Below are 19,402 nucleotides of genomic sequence, written 5' to 3'. Positions count from 1 at the left end.
GCGGATATCAATCTTAAATTAAAGAGCACCAGGAGAGAGAGAGAGAGCGGTGCCACATTGCGAGAGAGCAATGACCATAACGACGACTTCCGGTCAGCAACTCGGCGCAATTAAAGCGACTTAAATGCAATTCCGTTAACGGTACCGCGCTGCGACTGTCGTGTACAACTTGACAGCACAATAGCTCCTCGTTCTCTTTCTCTCGGATTTCCTCTTTTGTTTCCTCGTCTCGGTAGTGTGGTCGGTGCGCAAGAAGTCTTCGCACGTTCACATCGTACGTCTATCTTTGAAATTAAGCGGATATCAGCCGACTGTCGTTCCGCTGACAGTCCGAAGCGGGGTGGGGGAGGAAAATGTGGGAAATATAAAAAGACATCGGTAATCTACGCAGTGACAACATTACGTATAAAATCCGAGGCCGTGACAACAGCGTTCGCGTTAACTCTCGCGAAACAATGTGTACTTACGTTATCTATAAGCGGGTATTACGGTAATTCCGCTACCTGATAATACAACCATCGCGCTTTTATCAGTATCTATAGGCACATAATGCATAATAATTCGCGCGTATCGTGGCAGTCTTTTGCCCGTCACACAAGCCGCTCCAAGCGAGCGCGCGCGTCGTAATTAGCGAAATACGTGACGCATAATCGTCGATGTTAATTAAGGTGAATCGCCGGAATTAACGAGATGCACAGGGAAGAGCGTTTGCGACGAGTGAACTCGTTAAGAAAGCTTTCTCTACGAAATAGGAACGTGGTTATATACCAGTGCGATTTACCGCGAGTTTACGCGCGATTTTTTGCGATAAATCAGTATGCACACTCGCATGCAGCTCTCTCTCGAACCGACAAATCTCGTTAGTCGACTCCGTGAAGTTCGAGACCCGAGAGATGAAAAGAGAGAGAGAGAGAGAGAGAGAGAGAGAGAGAGAGAGAAAAAGAAAAAAGAACAGAGATAGAAAACGAGAAAAGGCAGTAATAAAGAGAGAAAGAGAGGGACCAGGGGCCGGTTCACCTTGGATGCTGGTATCCCATCTGCATGCGAGGATCGCAGAAGAGACAGAGATAGGAAGATAGTGAGTGAGAAAAGGAGCGAGTGAGTGAGAGAGGCTGAGGGAGAAGAGAGCACGAAAGGCGCGGGAACAAGAAGAAAAGGAAAGCGAAGCTAGGGGAACGACATTCCAGCTGGAACGCGCGGCGTCAACTCCTCTCGAAAACCGAAGCCGCGTTTCGTGTGCAACAATAACAAGAACGCGGCCGCGCACGATTGACTCCGTTCGAGGGACAATTATTATCCGAACGTTACCATCGCGCGCGCGTACTTATTTCCGCGACGTTGAACTTTTTCTCCGTCCGACGCTCTGCGATTCCTCTTATTAAAAGCTCGTTCCATCCTCTAAATTTGTAATGATAATTACATCGCATATCCAACGAAGGAAATGTGCATTTTTAATCGAGCGGACGGACACGAAGGCGCTCTCGCGAGTATGTTCCATCCGGCGTGTTGAGGAAAGTTCGATGTCGTAGCCGCGTAATAAATGGAAGCAAACGGAACCATTAATTACGAGAGATAAGGGTGAGGGTGAATCCGGCGTGAAATGCGCTCCGTGAAATCAAGGTCGGCCGGTTGGGTTACAGCGAAATGTACGGAGAGTCGATGCACTCACGTGAGCTTCTTCGTTTCACCTTTCTTCGAATTAATACATAACGCGAGACGCAAAAGATCGCGTGTGATTTATATAAAATTATCATAAAATAGAATTTATCGTTCATGACCGAATGTCCTTTCGTTCGTTTCTTTTTTTCCTTTCGATCAACTTCTATCAAGATCGTTGAATTTCCTTAATCCGAACAGCGGTATTATATCGAAACTATGTGCTGTCGGTCGATGCCGACAACAAGAATTTTTCTGCGTGCAGGCACACATAAGCAAACGCGTATTGGACGCGGTGGTAGAAAGGAAATAGAATTACCGTTGGCTGGCGGCCAAATCGAGTATGGATTTTTAATTGTTGCGCGGATTGTTTCAAAACTGCGAGAGAGGAATCGAGACGCGGCGGTCAGTGTGCGATTAAATTAATCGCCGCTAAATCGACAGGTAGACAATCTCCACACGCGTAACGCGGCAAGAGACGCGCAGCGAGACACACGTGCGTCCCGACGCGTCGGGTGCGATGACGAGTAAAGTCAGCCAATCGGAGCGTTGTGTCCCGCGAAATCAATATTGGCCGATTCGTGATTAATGGCAACGACGCGGATGATTATTTATTCAAATAGATCCGAATTATCTGTTTGCTCGTAGATTAATTTTGTTTTCGATCGCTCGCGCGTCGAAAAGTCGTCCGGCAATTTTACGCACCCGACAATTACCGAAAATGACAGCCGGACCAGATTTTCATTCCCGCGAATCTACCTTGAGTAGGTTTCGGCGCGTTGTGGATTATTATGCAGCTGCTAACGCAACGAAGGAACGGAAAAAGAGATCGCACGCGCGGTTGAAGGGCGAGCCGAGAAATCCCGCGGATTTTGGCCGGCCTTTCTGTCTGTCTGCCTTTCGGGATCTCGCGTCGCACGTCCCACGGGAAATCGTCCTGAGCGATACCCCCTCTCGACCCGAACGAAACAGGTTTTCGAAGATCAGCGCGCCTTCGGGAAGCGCCTCTTCCAATTCGACCGTGACAAATCGTTGGTCGGAGGCTGTGACTGACTCGAGAGCTCGATCGATCAATGCACGCTGTTCGAGAAAGTGGAACATCCCATTAATGCGAATTAAACGATGAATCGCTTACTCGCGCAGCGTGTAACCGCGTGTATTTCATATATACCGGCATAATACACTAGAAGACCCATCGAAACAAAATAATAAAAAGTATCGAAATTACGATTTTATAAATAAAACCACTCGCGAGACCATCGTTTAAATTCAATGTTTTTTCCAGTAACTTGATTTTCTATGAATGCATGATCAAACATTGAAGTAGAAAAGTGACACTTTATTCTAAAATTTGGTCTTTCCTTTCACAATTTTTCAAATATAGAATTTAAAAAAACGCATATGATCATGCTTACCGAGCGACTTTTCAGAAGTGTGCGGTCAAAGGTATGAGGTAGCTTTCATTGCCGAATGTCGAGCGGTAGTCATCAGGCGGCGAACAAAGGGTGTTAAATAAGGCCCCGGAGCGGAGCAAAGCGGAAGGTCCCGTACGGCCCTGGTCCGAAGTTATCTGAGCGACGCGCTGCTCGCTCGCGAGAGCCGATTATATTAAATGGCTGGTAAAACGGTCTGCTTAACATAGCGTTTATCTGCTCCTCTCGGTTTAGTACTTTTTCACTGCCTCGTCAGCCATCGCCCATAAACTCGACTACGACTATCTCGCGTCTCTCTTTTTCCTCTCGTATGAGAGCGAGGAAACGCTCTCTCTCTCTCTCTCTCTCGAGGATGCAGTATTTTTCCGCGCGCGCGAGCGCACCACCATGCACACATTCAGCCTCGGAACTCGTAAAAGATACAGGGGACCGTTAAAACGATTCATCGTCTCGAGTGCTCATCATACTTTGACGCCCTTTTTGTTTACGATAGACTCGAATCGAGCTTCTACGCGAGCTCATTTCGTCGTTTAATTCGCTCCTCGAGATCGCGCGAGACTTCATGCTCGTTTTTTTTTATATAATACTTTTAATCGAACTCCAATAAAGGCACATTCGTTGCACGCGAGATACGAGGTCAACGACTTGAAGCTTTCGGGCAAAGCGCGCAGTTCAAAATCCCGATATAACTGGTAACGCAACGCGAGAGGGAGGGAGGTGAGCCGGAGAGAAACAATAAGAGCAATAAAATACGCGTTATAAAGATGCATAGCGCCGCCGACGCGTCCGCAAAAAGATGATTGCGTTGCTCCGAAAACGACCAATGGCGATCTCTTGGGCGGCGGTAGGAGAAAAGAACACATCGTTCCCTTTCGGTGCACAGACGATATTTTCAAAGTAGCATAACATCACCGCTTGCTTAGCGTAGGCGCACAAGTGTGTGCAAAGGAGTGATGTGATAAAGTTAGCTTATAACACGAGGTGCGGTCTTTTTACCCCCAAACGGAAATCCTCCCCCTTTTTCCTCTTCCTTCAGCTCCGAAAATAATTGCGCGGTCTCTTGATCCGCGTGTGAAAGTAATCCAAACATCGCATAAAAATTATGTTTACGAGTCTCGAATGTGAGAGGGTGGTCTTGCCGAAGGGTGCGTCGTATGCGAAATAGGGGTCCCTCTTTCGATTTCTCAGTATGCCGCGGCTTATGGGGCCGTAATAACATGACGGTGATATTTCCGCGCGCGTTTGAAGCGTTACCAAAGTACGCGAAAATACACCGTCTGTTGACAATATCTGTCTACTCCTCGCTGAATCTCTCGTCCTTAACATACAGTCTATCAAATATAACGACAGGTATCGTTACCTCTTCGTCAGTAAACGCGGGATTATCGAAAGGCAAACTCACCGTGAGATTATCTTTCGATTCCGCGTGTTAAAAATACATTTTAAAAATCAATCCCAAACAACCGACCGGTCGGAAGTCAGCGCTTTAAATAAGACCGATGATTTATGACGCACAATAACTCGCGGCGCCGTACGAATGAAACTCTACTCTCGCGCGCGGAGATACAATCAATGACGCTGCAGAAATAATAATACATCCCCGCAACATTCGATTTCCGCGTGTCGCGTCAAGTACGTACGTATAAATATCCCGACGTTGCCGGTACGATGCAAACGAAATTCGATGGAATCTCTCCGTCGCCGCCATAGGCACGTCGCGGGTTTATCGCGCTGAAATTGACTCATTTAAAAATTCCATTCATTTGTTAGCGCACTGCAAAATAAGCGGGTCGTTCGTGCGTAAAGTTTAATGATCCGAACTGGGCGTGATTCGAGCCTCGGCAAAAACGACGCGGAGTAAGCGGGAGACGTATAAAATTGCTCACCTGTCTTCTCTTTGATCTCGCAAAGAACCGAAAACAGAGCAGGCTTCATCCTGTGGCAGTTGAGAGTGTGTTTCCTGCACAAGCAAGAGAAATGTATGTGAGCGAATATTGATTCGGTGATAATTGAAATTGCGTCGCAAAATTAGCAAAAATTCGGAACAGATTTGAGAGAAAAGAAATTAGGAATATACCGTGAGATTCTCGAAATCATGGATCAGATCGATACAAAACAATGTTTACGAGGACAAAAGTAATAATTGTATTGAACGAAAAAAAAGGGATGTACAAAATAATTAATTGGAGAAAATATACTCAAAGGATGAGACATCGCGCTGTTACGAAGCTTAATCCGCGAATGTTATACAGCGTATGCAATGATAGCAGTCACAGATCTGTTCTTTACAGCTACGCCACTGTGTGCACCTAAAACGAAGTAGGTATTTATGTGCAACTTGGTGGAAGAGGAAAATAAAAAGATTACAAAGTAGCTCAGAAAGCACAGCAATAAAGAACAGACCTCGTGTGTAAAATATGAATGATCGGATCTTGAGAAAGAGACAGAGAGAGAGAGAGAGAGAGAGATATCTACTCGTTCCGAAATTGTCCTCAAACCCGATCGTTCACGGAACAAACATCGCGGAGAAAAAAGACGACGAATGTTTGAAGAAGCACCGCACGCACCGGAAATTAGCGGCTCGGTATTAATAAGAACGTTAACTTAATTCAGGGCCGTATTCAAATGGCCGGCGTTTAACGCCGGCCGTGAAATTACAAGAGCTCTCCCATTCCCCGTAAAATGCACGTATTCGTGGGAGACACATCTGGTGCCTCTTTGCAGGGGCATCAAACACGCGGACAGGTACTTAATATAACTTAACGCACACGCAACGCCGGGTCCGTGTTAAACGCGCGCACAAACGATACGCTACTCGAGTACAAGGGGCTCGAGTTGCGCGTGTCGGCCGAGCAGTATGTTCCCGTTACACACCAACGTCACTTTACGACGAAACATTTGTTTGTTTGTTTGCGGCATCTCGGATCGATTGTATCGTTGGTGGCCGACATTTTTTTGAAAACTGTTATCAATGCGAGTAATTCAGAGTTGAATTGTATTTAACTTCAAATAAAATTCACTTTACCTCAATGGCGTGTACGTTGATTTGGAATTTTACACGAGAGTGCGGTCTCGTTGACGAAATTATTATCGAGAAATCAAGAATGTTTGTCGAGATACGTTCCGTAATTCGATCGACGCGTCAATGAACAATGCATGTGCAAAATTCGTACGAACGATAATTATACTCGTGGTGCGTTTACCGTCATTAAGTTCCTCTCATTTGTCTCATTAACGTAAGTGTACAATTATAACAATCACAAAGAATCACGTAAAGCTTCGCATTTTCCTTTTCTCCCTTTTTTCTTTTTTCAATGTGGCTAGGTGAAATAGCAAGGAGAAAATACGGAAGGGTATTTCTTGCGTGACGTTGCAAGAAGCGATGCACGCCCGATAATAATCTACGCGGTCTTTAATGCAGTGTCCGTGAACCATCGTAACCTGAAACTTGAAAATAAAAGCACGCGCCGTGTTTTATACGCGAGCGTCGTCTTGGTTTTATGGGAATTTCGTTTACACGGCACTTCGACTGGTAACGAGTCGACCCCGTAAATCGAAAGTACCATTAAAACCTTTTAATCCGCCGATTAACGAGCCGTAAACATAATTTCCACTCCAACGTATCATTGACGGCCTCCGAACGTTTCACCGTCGAAACAACTATGCGCCAATCAAACGCTACGCCAGTCGCGTCGTGAATATCGAAACACCGGTCGGCGACTACTTACGGCGCGATGAAAGGTGCGAAGATGCGGTGGAAAACATTTTTTTTTTTTTTTTTTTTTTTTTCAAGCGATACGGAGGAAACGAGAGACGCGTTCCGCGCGCACACATATTAAAAAATGGCGGAACACATCCGAAAGAAGAAACTTACCTAGCTTGCGCCTCGTCCAGGCTCTGATCCGTGATGTTCATAATCTGCTGCAGGATCTCGCCGATGTCCTGTTTCCTGGCCTCGACCGCTTGGTCGGGGCCTTGAGCCGCGGTACCGTCCACCGGACCCATGCTGCCGTAACCGGCAGTGTTCTGGGTCGCCTGACCCTGGTTTCCACCCATCAGACCCACACCCGATCCTCCGTGTTGCAACATTCTGCCAGTTTCATCCATCAACCGGACTCAGTCCGCACAGTAATCAGCAACCGGCCAACGTGTTTGTCGTATGAGGAGTGTATGTGTGTGTGTGTGTACTATATATGTGTTTGCACACGTAATAACCGTTGCTGCGTGTTTACCTATGCGTTTGTGGCGACGAAAAGCGATGGCCCGATGTAACGGCACGGTCGTTCTCGCGTACCTAGGCGTACTCGTATACCAGTGTGTCGTCGCTTGAGAAACTTGTCGGGAAGCTCGATCAAACAACTATACGTTCCTTCTCCGGCCTGCTGCACCGTCCGATAAATGTCGATGGTGCCACACGGGACGAGACGATGACGGTGCACGTGTACGACTCGCGAACACGTTCGCCGACCACGTATGGAGACTCACGCGTTGCACACTTGCAAAAATATACTCTCTTCCTCTCTCTTTCTCTCTGCCGTTTCGAATACCTCGTGACTTCACGCACCGCTGCCTCGCGCGGCGCGAACGTCTTTTGGAGGTTATGCCGTTACCACCGCCGTCGTCGTTGTCGCTGCTATGGCCTTTGTGCCTTTTGCGTACCGTTCGGCGTTTTAACTCGCTCCGTTTCGTTCCTTTCTTCCCCTCTCCGTCTTTCTCCCCCTCTTTGTCGATCTTGCTCTCGCGCTCACCGTCTGTGCCACGATTTTCTGCTTCGTGCGTGTCGCACCGATTTTTTCTATCTTCTCCTTCTGACGCACCGTGACGCACTCGCGCACGCTTCTAAATTATCGGTCTAAAGTCTGGTATACACAATATAGATCGTTGAAAATGCCACCTACGGCGGCTTTAAACTTTGACGGATTGTCGGGTTTACGTATACGCGGTTGTGTATCGAGACGGTCGGCGTCGCGCCCGGCCCGCACTGCTCCCCTCGTCGCGATGCTTCACTATGTGTGTGTGTGTGTGTGTATATATATATTTATATGTATATATATATATGAGTATATACACTCTCGTCGCGTATGTTTTATTTGCTACGGCTAAGGAAGATCGGCGTTGTTATCCGAGCTATTCGCGCCACACGAACGTTGCACACAAAGCTTTTTTCTCCGCCTTACAAGGCAGCAACAACGACGACGACGAGCACGCGCGCGGACCGACCGTTTCCGTCCCTCTTCTCACTGTTCTCGGTCGCTCGAGCGACTGCAACGCTGCTGCGGCTTGCGGGTGTACGATCGCCGCGTCCGTAGTATACCTGCCAGTACTGTGACGTACGCGTGCGCCAATCGGCGGCCATAGCAGCCGCCGTGGCCAATCAGGAGGTCACCATGCATCTGCCTCTCGCTTCACCGGCCGGTGGTGCGTCCTACCTTTTCCGATCCTCTCGCTGTTGCACGCATGCGCATTCACCTTATTTACGATGGCATGATCTATGTATTCGTTCCTGCGATCTCATAACCTCCTCCACATTCGAACGTTCTACCAAATATAACGCCCAGTGATTGCTTGAAAGGAACGCCGCTTTGCGAGTGCGTTGTATTCCCGGCGTTCGGCCTTGCGGTGTGTAGCGTTGCCTCTGTTACGAACTTAGCGCACGCTCCGCTCATTCTCCTCTCACTCCCTCTCTTCCGACTTTTTTTTTTCTTTCTACTATGCAGCGTCTCACTTCGTAGATACTGTCATTGAATAAAAGTGGATCAGGACGAAGATGCAAAAGAGATTGCAGATCGCGATGCATTGCACGAAAACGTATCGATAAAGCGAGAAGAACTTATACATGCGGTTATAAATTACGGAAACTCTTGTGCGCAAGCTTCGCTCGTGCAAGATGGCCGCCAATAGCGAGAACGGCCATGGACAGCGTGAAGCGGGAAACGTTCATCAAAGGTTGCGGCATACGTCAGCTGTAGATACTAATTCACAATGGGATCATAATCATTTTAATAATGATTTCAGAGCCACTTTCATATTACTTTCCAGATATTCAGTTTGCTTGTTTTTCACACTTAAGCTACATGAGTAAAAATTGAGTAAAAATTGACATCTAATGCAATTCTGGAATTGTTAAAATGTACCGAACTGCTTTATGTAGATAAGAAAATCATAAAGGAGATTCATATCCCTTGAAAAATACAAATCTTTCCCTTCAGTTTGCAACATCATACGCGAAAGTAGCGAATCTGCTAATTTCTTAGACCCATTATTTGTACTAAAAATAAAGGGTGTTATTAGACCTCTTATTTTGCAGCTAAATAAGGGGTCTAAAGCGGCACTTGGAGTGCAGAACGAATCCGCATTTCCATTTATTATAAATTTTGGAAGACTTAATTGCTAAATCCAGCGATTTGGATAACATGTAATGTTTGAAAAGATTATTCCAAGACAAATTTAATTGAAAGATATAATTTGTACGAAAAGAAGAACGTGCACGTAACATGGAAAGTGTAGCCTAGCCGCGGCAACAGATCGAACGTTATATTTTTTATTTATCCTGAAATAACGATTAAACTTATTATCCCATCGTTAATTAGTATCTATCGCAATAGAGATGAATAAGAAATAAACGAAATAAAACACATTAATCTGTATTTGAATAATAAAGTGTTTACCAAATATAAAGTTACATGTAACAGCAGTATGTGTAACAATATATGTGTATTATATCTTATAAAGAATTAAAACTTGAATGTTTTATACAATTACAATGAAGATTAACAATAAAGAAACTCAACTGTAAAGGAGAGAGAGACATCTAGAGAATAGTACGCTATTTATAAAGCATGGCGTCGGCATTACATGGTCGATACAGTTGAAATATCGGGAACGTATTGGTTAGAAGTGAATATATTTCGATGATATTTGTTAGAAAATTGTCTATCTAACCAACACACACAGTTTACAAGAATATAAAATAATCGTAATAGTTCGTATATTATTTATATTTGGCAGCATCTAAGACACAATGCCACCCAAATGTAAATTTCAAGAAGGTATGTGTCAACTTTACAGAAAGCCTTCTTATGTTATAAGAATTATAAGGATAAATTTTTAACGAAATTAAATCTTAATCTCACTTCCTCTTATCTTATTTTAAATATTATTAATTGCACAGATATATGTTTGAATTGCAAATATAATTTGCATATTTCCTAGGTGAGAAGGTATTGTGCTTTCATGGACCATTAATCTATGAAGCAAAGTGTTTGAAGTCCTCTATTACTAAGGAGAAACAAATCAAATATTTTATCCACTATGCTGGCTGGAATAAAAAGTAAGTACCCATATACTGCTTGCAGCTACGATATCGAATATTTATTTCCTCCATGATCTTATTATTTAAGACTGGACTATATTTTTGTTAGATTAATAAAACTAAAGTTTGTGTTTCAATATTTACTGTCAGCATCGAGAAAATTTACAATTCATATATCGTTACCTATACTATACTATCTTAAACAACAGTATATTCTCGTCAAAATAGTTGGGACGAATGGGTTCCGGAGAGTCGAGTTCTCAAATATAATGAGGCAAATGTACAGAGGCAACGGGAAGTTCAGAGAGCTCACTCAAATCAGCAATCTACGCAGAAAAATAAGAAGGGAAGCACAACAACCAAGACACAGGGAAGAAGGAGTGAAGGGGTTAGAGAGAAAGACACAGATAGTAGGGCAAGTACACCTGTAGCAACACCTGACAAAAGTATAAATCGCTTTAGCAAAGGCTCAAGCAGCATGGCGACACCTTCATCCTCTCATGATTCTACGTCTGAACCTACACGTAAAAAGCGAAGGTTTGTTACATAATATATATTGTGATATATTTTTGGTTGATTGTATATCATCGACACACTTTATAAAACGCTTTAGTCGACTAGAACCATCCGGTGAAACTGAAGAATATCTTACTAAAGTGGAAGTTAAGATCAAATTACCCGAAGAATTGAAGTTTGTCCTAATTGATGAATCTGAAGTGATATTGAAGCATCACAAATTGCCGGCGTTACCTGTGAAGAATACAGTCGACAAAATATTAGATGATTATGTGGAGATGAAATCATTGGGAAAGACAAATGATATCAAGTATAAATCTGTAGTCTCATTGTGCTATTCTAATATACACTGCATATGAGGATACGCTCAAATTTTCTATATCCATATTTTAGAGAGAGTACATTGGAAATAACGAAGGGCATTCGTGAATATTTCAACATTACACTGGGCCTTCAACTCTTGTACAAGTGGGAACGACCGCAATTTATACAGATAATGAACGACAATCCGGAAACACTGCCAAGTCAACTGTACGGTGCATTTCACTTACTCAGACTATTTGGTAAATCAAATACCCACTTTTCCACAATTGTCCTTTATTATTATTTATCAGTAGTTTTCACTTAGATGGTAATTTTCTAGTTTCTTGAAATATCTTATAATTTTACAGTGAGACTTGGTGGTATGCTGTCGTACACACCTTTAGATGAAAGGAGCATTCAATTGTTGCTAACACATTTTCATGAATTCTTGCAATATCTGCAGAAGAATAACTCTGAACTCTTCAATCTTCAGCAGGATTACACGGACCCACCACCAGATTATCATCGGAAATATGGTTAAATCGGCTGAAAGAAACAGATTTGTCCACACACAATTAACAAACATTTCCCGAACTTCTCTTTATAATATTTTATATATGGTAATTATATCAGAAAATAATACATATAAGCGCGAGAATGCTAATACTCTTTAAGCTTTATTGTTTTAAATAAACTAGCGAGTAGTAACTTTAGCTATATGAACAAATTGCGTCTTCGGTAATTAAAGAAAAAGATACACATAGCGATTGCATTTAATATTTGTTGAAAATAAAATCTCAGGAACAAATGCACTAAAGTATGCGACTCAAGATATCCTGCGAAAGCACTTATCCAGAAAGAATTTTTCACGATATAGAAATCAAGCATGATATCCCTTTACCTCTAGAGTAAGCGGCAGTCGATAAAATCAACAGAGGATACTCGGGCGCGCTGGTGTAAGCCCGTGTCGCATCGCGGCAGTAGTGCAAATGCGCGCGTTACGAGCCAGTCTGCGAACATCGGGCCAGTCAGTCAGTGGCAGGAAAAAATGGCGGATGTCGACTTGAATATCGACAACTTGATACAGAGATTACTAGAAGGTACGTGATTATAAAGGGGTGGCCGGCGCGAAAAACACGCACATTACGCGTTTCCCGTCGGAGATTTCGCGGAGCGTGCGTCCCATGAGAACGAGCTGCATCGTAAACCGACTGTCGTGAACGCGTCGTACCCGTCGTGTGTACATACTCGTGTGGGTACGTTTATTTGCGCGCTCCTTCACCACCATGGCTCTTCCGATCATCTGAAGAGGAACAAACCGCAACGCGGCTTCGATAGTTCCGTGCCTACATGGTGTTTGGAACGCTTGTCGTTCCTCCGTACTGCGCGATTTCCCCGACGATCGGCTTAAAAAACGTAGGAAAGATATCGATCTTACCTGTGCGTCATACCAATGCGTCGCCGTCGTCACTATGATACACGAATTGTGTGAAAAGTCGGAGAGACGTCTCTTTCGCTCAGAGTTCCGCTACGTCTAATTGTCTGTCTCTCTCAATCTCGCTATTTCTCTCGTTCTATTTCGCTCGTTCTCCCTCTCTCTCTCTCTCACACACACACACACACACACACACATACACATTCTCTCAGTATACCTGTCAGCGTATCTCTGTCACGACTAAAGAACCCCTCCACTTCTCTCTCTCTCTCTCTCTCTCCTCAATCACCATCTTCCCTGCCACTGACCACCACAATCGCAATCTTTCATCCTCGTTCTCTTGAGGCGCACAGAAGGAAAAAAACAAATTTCTCTCTTTTTGTTTGTTCTCTCTCTCATGCTACGCGAATGCGGAACTCCCTTGTGCGGTAAAGTATACCACACGCAGAAAGACCAGGTTCAGAAGAAAGCCAAGCTAAAAGATATTTTCTCGTCGGACTTCGTCGGTACGCAACAACAGTAACAACAACAACAACGTCACAACATAACAATAATTACCATCACCACAACCATGTCGTCACAGCAACAACAGAAAACTTTCTCTTCCCACGTAGAGCTATCTTTTTATTTAGCTGCGCCTACTTTTATATTTCGTTATCGTCCCGTGGACTGCATTCACGCGCTCGTGTAGCAGTGCGTTTAGCTCTAAACGTAACCATGCAAATATAAAGATCGAGTTTGGTACGTTCGTAGCGAGCTGCGAGACAAGTGTCACGTAATCGCGCTCGAGATCGTTATCGCTGTCTTGTGTGTCTTTTGCAATTAGCGTCGCGTTTCAAGTTGGACGCATCATTCAAAGTGACTCAGAGCAGTCACATGTAGCTCCAATGGTTCTCACTATTCTCTTTACACGAACGTCTGTCCTTTTTCAGACATAATATCGCCTTCTTTTTGATCTCTTCAATTTCAAAAATTATCAACGAATTATCTCATGTACTGTTCGGTTTAAATCGTCACAATTGAAATCTCAATCTCAAAGCTTCATTCTTTTTGACGCGTGCCACATATAAATCTGTGGACCAACGAACAGTCGCATTTAAATACGCATTAAATACGCATTAAATACGCGCTGCGAATATAGGATATTGCTTCTCGGCGTGTCGCGCTCACTCGCGTCCAACTCTTTCTTTTTGTCTTTTTCTTTTCACTTCTTTCCGCTTCCCACAAGTAGACCCAAATCCTGCACGCAAGTGTGATGCTCCCCCCTTTCCCCTCTCTCTCTATACATACATACATACATATATATGCTCGCTCGCTCACTCGCTCAATCGTTGATCCTGTCGAGTTTTTCATAGTGTAGATTTAAAGGCACGACGATGACCACACATACGCATACAGCTCGCGTGTTTATTATTTGGGATACGGGTATATTAACGCAGATGCTTTCAACCCCTTAAGTTACTCCGAATTTGTCGATNGGTTTTTTTTTTTTTTTTTTTTTTTACCTCTTCCTGTATTCGGCCCTACCAATTAAAACGTTTCCTAAAAACGTTACGTAAAAATTGTAGAATTTGTCGAACAACGTTAGCTGAAGATGTAGCGTAGATATTAGTTTAGCGCACGCTTATTAGATATATTAGTATATTGATAGATGTTTTTACGCAGTTGATCGGTGATGTGCGTATGCTTTAACTCCTCTCGATACATCCTCTTTATGCTGTTCTTCGGACATGTACAATTCTCTCTCTAGCTCCTCTTCCCCCCCCCCTTTTTCCTTCTTTTTTATTTCGGAAAAATTATATTTTCCGACGTAAAAAAATTTTGTATCGGATTCAACGTTTCGGACCGTTATTACATACGCAAACTTTATCATTCATCATTTTGATGTATTTAAAGCGAGAATTTAACAAGGGCACAATGCGAACGTGGAAGATTTTTTACTTTCGTTTCGAATCTAGCGGGATTACTATTCGTTCGACATTTCTCGCAAAACGCGAGTAACGTACCGAAAGATCACGTCATTGAGCATTGATTGATCATCACTAACGCGTAATAAAACTTAAGTTCAGCTGCTAGAACGAATTATTTTTAACTTCTTCAGGGTCGATTTATTTTAAATTCCTAGTCTTCCATCTAGAGATTGATCTTAGGCGCATGCGTGTGTATAAAAGTGAAACATTGCGTGAATATCGTCGGTTTGCTGACTTTTAGATACATTATTATTAGGGCGCCGAAATTGCGAAATCGTCACGTGCGGCTGAAGACGCGTTCACAAGGCTGAAAATTTACGGTAACGAGCACGTTCGTCGCATGTCCCTGAAACGAACGTTACTCCAGAATCATCGCTAACAAGACCTTGCTAATTATTTTTAACTTCTTCAGGGACAAGTTATTTTAGATTTATCATTTTCTCCCCATCACACATCTTGTAAGAGCGTGGCGATTTATACGACGAGCAGTTTTAATTATCGGACATCTTGCACGCGTCGGTTTTCTTCTTGAAGTCTTGGATCGAATTTAAGCGAACTTAATTTCAATCACAGAGAAAAGATACGGCCGTCAAAAGATAGAAATACTTGCGCTGAATATTTTAACAGCTCATTCGCGAGAGACATTAATATCTCCATCGAGTCCGAATATCGAGCTTCTTTCATTGAATTGATCAACTTACGTAATCAAAATTAGGTTATGCGTAAATTGAACAATGTATACACATGTGGTTTGATTAATTGCAGAGCATACTTTTGCATATAAATAAATTTGCGAATGATATCGGTACGATGCGACGATGTAACAAACTGCCATCGAGTGGAATTTTGTGCCTCCAAAGTTTGTTTTTACTCTCCGGTGAGCCTATTTTGAACTCGATGACATTTCCAGCGTTTCGCCTGGAATACTTCTCGCCAAGGTGACAATAGCTCTCCTACCGGAGTCGCTCTGCATCTCTGCTCTATGGTCGCCGTGACCTTGCTAATATGCAGTTTTCCAATAACCAGTATCGGCCTAGTTCAGCCGCACCGTGAATATTCCCTTTATATGCCTATAAATAACAGTCCGACGACACATCCGTGGCGTCATAAAGAGAGACGATCTACACTGGATGTCGTTGAATTGCTTATTCCCTCTACCTCCGTGCGCCGTTTATTAACGCTTTGGATGTCGCGTGACGTCTGCTTTGGAAAATATCCTTCCGAAGGAAAAAAGAACAGGAGGGACAAAATGAGAATCGGCGATAAAAACGGGATAAAATTAGAGTTTGAATCGCACACTTTTCGCTAAATTTGTAATCATGTGGTTGCTTCTTTTTCATTTTCATAGTAACTCGCGTTATTCTGTGTGTTCGAGACTGAAAAATCGAGCCGAGAAAAGTCGAATTATCCAGAGTGTTATATTATCACGATTCATAGTAGCTAAGTAATACTCTAGGATGTGTGTCGAACGTAGCTCTTCTCTATTTCCTTTTCTCCCCTCTATCTTTCTCTTTCCCTCAAGGAGAAATTCGTACTTCCTGAACAACTTTTCCAACGAGCTTGTCAATAATTTCACGCCTTTGACGCTATTCTAGTCGATGCGATATCACCGTAGAAAGTACCGCCGGAAGTACCGTACCCAAGTGCTCGAGAATAGGCAAAGATGATGGCTCACCGTAATCTGTAATAATCGTAATCGTATCCACCCCTGTTTATTGAGACAGCTAATACCGGCCGACTTAATCATCTCTCTTCCACGCCCCAAAGTAGAGTTATGCTCGATGTACCTACGACGAGAAGATCGCGACAAAAGGCCCCTCGTTAGCGCGGTGGACATAAGGGAACACGTTCTGTTAACGATGTCGTTCATTGCACCGGCCGGTCACGCCGACTTTGCCAAAGATTGCGTAATCACACGTAACGCGATATTATTGGAGTAATTTCGCGCACAAGTAATGCGGCGCAAGTTACACTAATTATACGTGACAATGGCATTATCGATTTCTTTCCGGAGATAGAGAGACCGTTCTCGCGTTACAAAGATAGATAGAAAATACATTTCAACGTAAAATGGCTATAAATATATAGCCGGGAGTTTCTCGAATAGAGAGATTCCACCGCACTGACGAAGGGCCGGCCCGGTGTTGTTGCAACTTGACGCGATTAACCGTGGATGTTTCTGTGGCGCAGTCAGAGGATGTCGACCGGGCAAGACCGTAACCATGACGGAGGCCGAGGTGCGTGGCCTCTGCCTCAAGTCTCGGGAAATTTTCCTGCAGCAGCCGATCCTGCTGGAACTTGAGGCGCCGCTTAAGATCTGCGGCGACATACACGGTCAGTACACCGATCTGCTGCGGCTCTTCGAGTACGGCGGCTTCCCGCCCGAGGCCAACTACTTGTTCCTGGGCGACTATGTCGACCGAGGCAAGCAATCCTTGGAAACGATATGTCTGCTGTTGGCGTACAAGATCAAATATCCGGAGAACTTCTTCCTGCTGCGCGGCAATCACGAGTGCGCCAGCATAAACAGGATATACGGCTTTTACGACGAGTGCAAGCGGAGATACAACATCAAGCTCTGGAAGACCTTCACGGATTGCTTCAACTGCTTGCCGATCGCCGCGATCATCGACGAGAAGATTTTTTGCTGCCACGGCGGGCTCAGTCCTGACTTGCAGGTAATCGGCACGACATTCGTGCGGTATGTGAGCCCGGCTCTCACATTTCTCGTTTGTTTCAGGGAATGGAACAGATACGAAGAATTATGCGTCCAACTGATGTACCTGATACCGGTCTTCTCTGTGATCTTTTGTGGTCCGATCCCGACAAGGATGTTCAGGTGAGACTCTCTCTCTCTCTCTCTCTCTCTCTCTCTCTCTCTCTCTCTCTCTCTATCTCTCTCTCTCTCTCGCCCAGCCTTTGATTAGTACGGCTCAACTGTGACGACATTGTTTCAGGGTTGGGGCGAAAATGACAGAGGAGTCTCGTTCACGTTTGGTCCGGACGTCGTGTCAAAATTCCTGAATCGTCACGATATGGACCTGATATGCAGAGCACACCAGGTGGTCGAGGATGGCTACGAGTTTTTCGCCAAGCGTCAACTCGTCACATTGTTTTCCGCGCCCAATTATTGCGGAGAATTCGACAACGCCGGCGGCATGATGAGCGTCGACGAGACGCTGATGTGCAGTTTTCAGGTGAGAGAGGCGACTCTTATTCATTGTTAACATTTCACTCACGTCGTGTTTTCGCGCAGATCTTGAAACCGTCGGAAAAGAAAGCCAAGTATCAATACGGAGGAATGAATACGGGCCAAGCCGGTAGACCATCCACACCACAGAGGAATCCAGCGAAAAAGAAATGACAGCCTTCTACCGATCCTGCACAGCAACAAACGCGGTTATCCTTAATGGAGGCTATCATGCTAGGTAAATCTGCTTTATGCTTGTCGAAGCTTACTTAATCTACACTAGCGATACCATTTACGTGCATAGTTACGAATCTATTTCCCACAATCATCAGTTGAACGAAAGAGGAAGAAAAAAGAATAGCAAAAAAGAACAAAAAAAGAAAGAGCGGTATGAAATGTAAGACGTTACTCAATGTATTTAGGTTCATGCAATGATTCGCCGATGATTTAGACATTTATATATAGCACGCGGTGTTTCCAACGCGCACACGTGTTACGACGACGGACGATTCGATTTACGGGGCAAAGATACGCTAATGGATTCACACATACTGACACGTGGCTTGCGAAAGATCTTCTCCGTAGTCTCTTGTAGCGGAAGCGCTTCGATGACACCTCGCCGGATGCCATGATCTGATCTCGTCTTTGGTTTTCATGTGTTTCAGCACGAAGACGTCGAGATACAGAACTAACCTAATCTGATAAACGTAAAGCTAAAGTGTGTAAGATTCACCTCCTTCCTCACAATTACATCTTAACGAAATGAGAGTCATTTGATTTCCATCGGACTTAGCAAGGGCTCGCGGCAAATTTATTCTCAAGTGGCACTCACCACTTGAGTGACTCTTTGTGAAAGTTGACGCCCTTTAAAAAGCATTTCGTCATTCTCATTTGTATTTATTGCTTCCATTGTTGATGTTGAGTGTAATTATGAGACTCGCTGTTATTTTATTATTATTAATATGTATATATGAATATTATTATACTTGTAATATTAATTCATATACATATATTAATAATATAAATATTTTTTTTTTATTTTTAATATTACTTTTAGCACTGCTTTAGCAGTTAATTTTAAGTCATTCATCATTTTGTGAGAGATGCTGCACACATCCATATATATTTTTGTTCATTTATCCTTTCTCTCAGAGCGCATTACTCATACCGAGTTTAATTCTATTATCATCGTGTTCCGACTGCACGATATATCGTAGGCGAATTAGGTTGTTTATTCTCGCGCGATGAATCCGGAGAGAAATCAGTATTTTTAAGATAACGCTTCCACGCGTATGATTGTACGACTTTGTTCGAAGGATAGAAGGGGGATTAAAGGAGGGAATGTGTAAACACAGAGAGGAAAGAAATGCGTTTAGAGGAAGAATCTCAGTCGCGAACTTTTCACGCTTGCGATGAAAATGAACGTCAGATATGCCATCACCCGACTCATACAAGGGTTGATCTCATTGCGATCGCGTGAACATCGCAGTGAATGCTTCTCACGGTGCTTTCGATTTTAGTGACTTCAAATTTCTTACGATATATATATATATATATATATATATATATATATATATATATATATAT

General features: G+C 43.7%; 3 protein-coding genes and 1 long non-coding RNA gene across 11 annotated transcripts in view; 2 read left to right on the top strand and 2 right to left on the bottom strand.

Moving 5' to 3' along the window:
* The window catches only part of LOC106752155 (homeobox protein extradenticle), a 43,603-nt gene extending 34,645 nt beyond the window's left edge, over positions 1–8,958 (bottom strand). For 4 of the 6 annotated variants that reach the window (XM_014633666.1, XM_014633663.1, XM_014633668.1 and 1 more), the window contains exons 1-2: positions 6,964–8,957; positions 4,976–5,049 (exon numbers count right to left, since the gene is read on the bottom strand). In XM_014633666.1, coding sequence (XP_014489152.1) covers positions 4,976–5,049; positions 6,964–7,196 — 307 coding nt within the window. In that variant the 5' untranslated portion in view covers positions 7,197–8,957. Of the gene's footprint in view, positions 1–4,975; positions 5,050–6,963 lie in introns of all 6 variants that reach the window. The other 2 variants (XM_014633664.1, XM_014633662.1) reach the window with 2 other exon arrangements.
* A 947-nt stretch (positions 8,959–9,905) lies between these two features.
* LOC106752157 (mortality factor 4-like protein 1) lies at positions 9,906–11,996 on the top strand. The gene is made up of 6 exons (XM_014633671.1): positions 9,906–10,138; positions 10,302–10,419; positions 10,630–10,938; positions 11,015–11,227; positions 11,311–11,480; positions 11,589–11,996. The coding sequence occupies exons 1-6, from the start codon at positions 10,111–10,113 to the stop codon at positions 11,759–11,761; spliced, it is 1,011 nt and encodes a 336-aa protein (XP_014489157.1). The 5' UTR covers positions 9,906–10,110; the 3' UTR covers positions 11,762–11,996.
* On the bottom strand, positions 10,831–14,120 carry LOC106752160. Its single transcript, XR_001375124.1, has 6 exons — positions 13,214–14,120; positions 12,659–13,130; positions 12,122–12,230; positions 11,619–11,766; positions 11,080–11,151; positions 10,831–10,919 (listed from the first exon to the last, which is right to left on the bottom strand). It is a non-coding gene; the product is annotated as an uncharacterized LOC106752160 (long non-coding RNA).
* On the top strand, positions 12,152–19,234 carry LOC106752156 (serine/threonine-protein phosphatase PP1-beta catalytic subunit). Of its 3 annotated transcripts, XR_001375122.1 has the most exons (7): positions 12,269–12,320; positions 13,090–13,161; positions 16,816–17,303; positions 17,366–17,464; positions 17,583–17,822; positions 17,882–18,053; positions 18,481–19,234. XR_001375122.1 is itself a non-coding variant. In XM_014633669.1 (6 exons), the coding sequence occupies exons 1-6, from the start codon at positions 12,269–12,271 to the stop codon at positions 17,987–17,989; spliced, it is 1,059 nt and encodes a 352-aa protein (XP_014489155.1). In that variant the 5' UTR covers positions 12,152–12,268; the 3' UTR covers positions 17,990–19,234. The 3 variants fall into 3 exon arrangements, 2 of the variants coding, with proteins under 2 accessions (XP_014489155.1, XP_014489156.1); XM_014633669.1 differs by having other exon boundaries at positions 12,152–12,320; positions 17,882–19,234; XM_014633670.1 differs by lacking the exon at positions 13,090–13,161 and having other exon boundaries at positions 12,152–12,320; positions 17,882–19,234.
* Positions 19,235–19,402: the final 168 nt, after the last annotated feature.

Source organism: Dinoponera quadriceps, unplaced genomic scaffold (genome assembly GCF_001313825.1).
Source record: "Dinoponera quadriceps isolate SergipeBrazil2010 unplaced genomic scaffold, ASM131382v1 scaffold323, whole genome shotgun sequence".
NCBI lineage: Eukaryota > Metazoa > Arthropoda > Insecta > Hymenoptera > Formicidae > Dinoponera > Dinoponera quadriceps.
The sequence above is the reverse complement of the archived record's forward strand: the minus strand, read 5'-3'. Positions and strand labels throughout refer to the sequence as shown.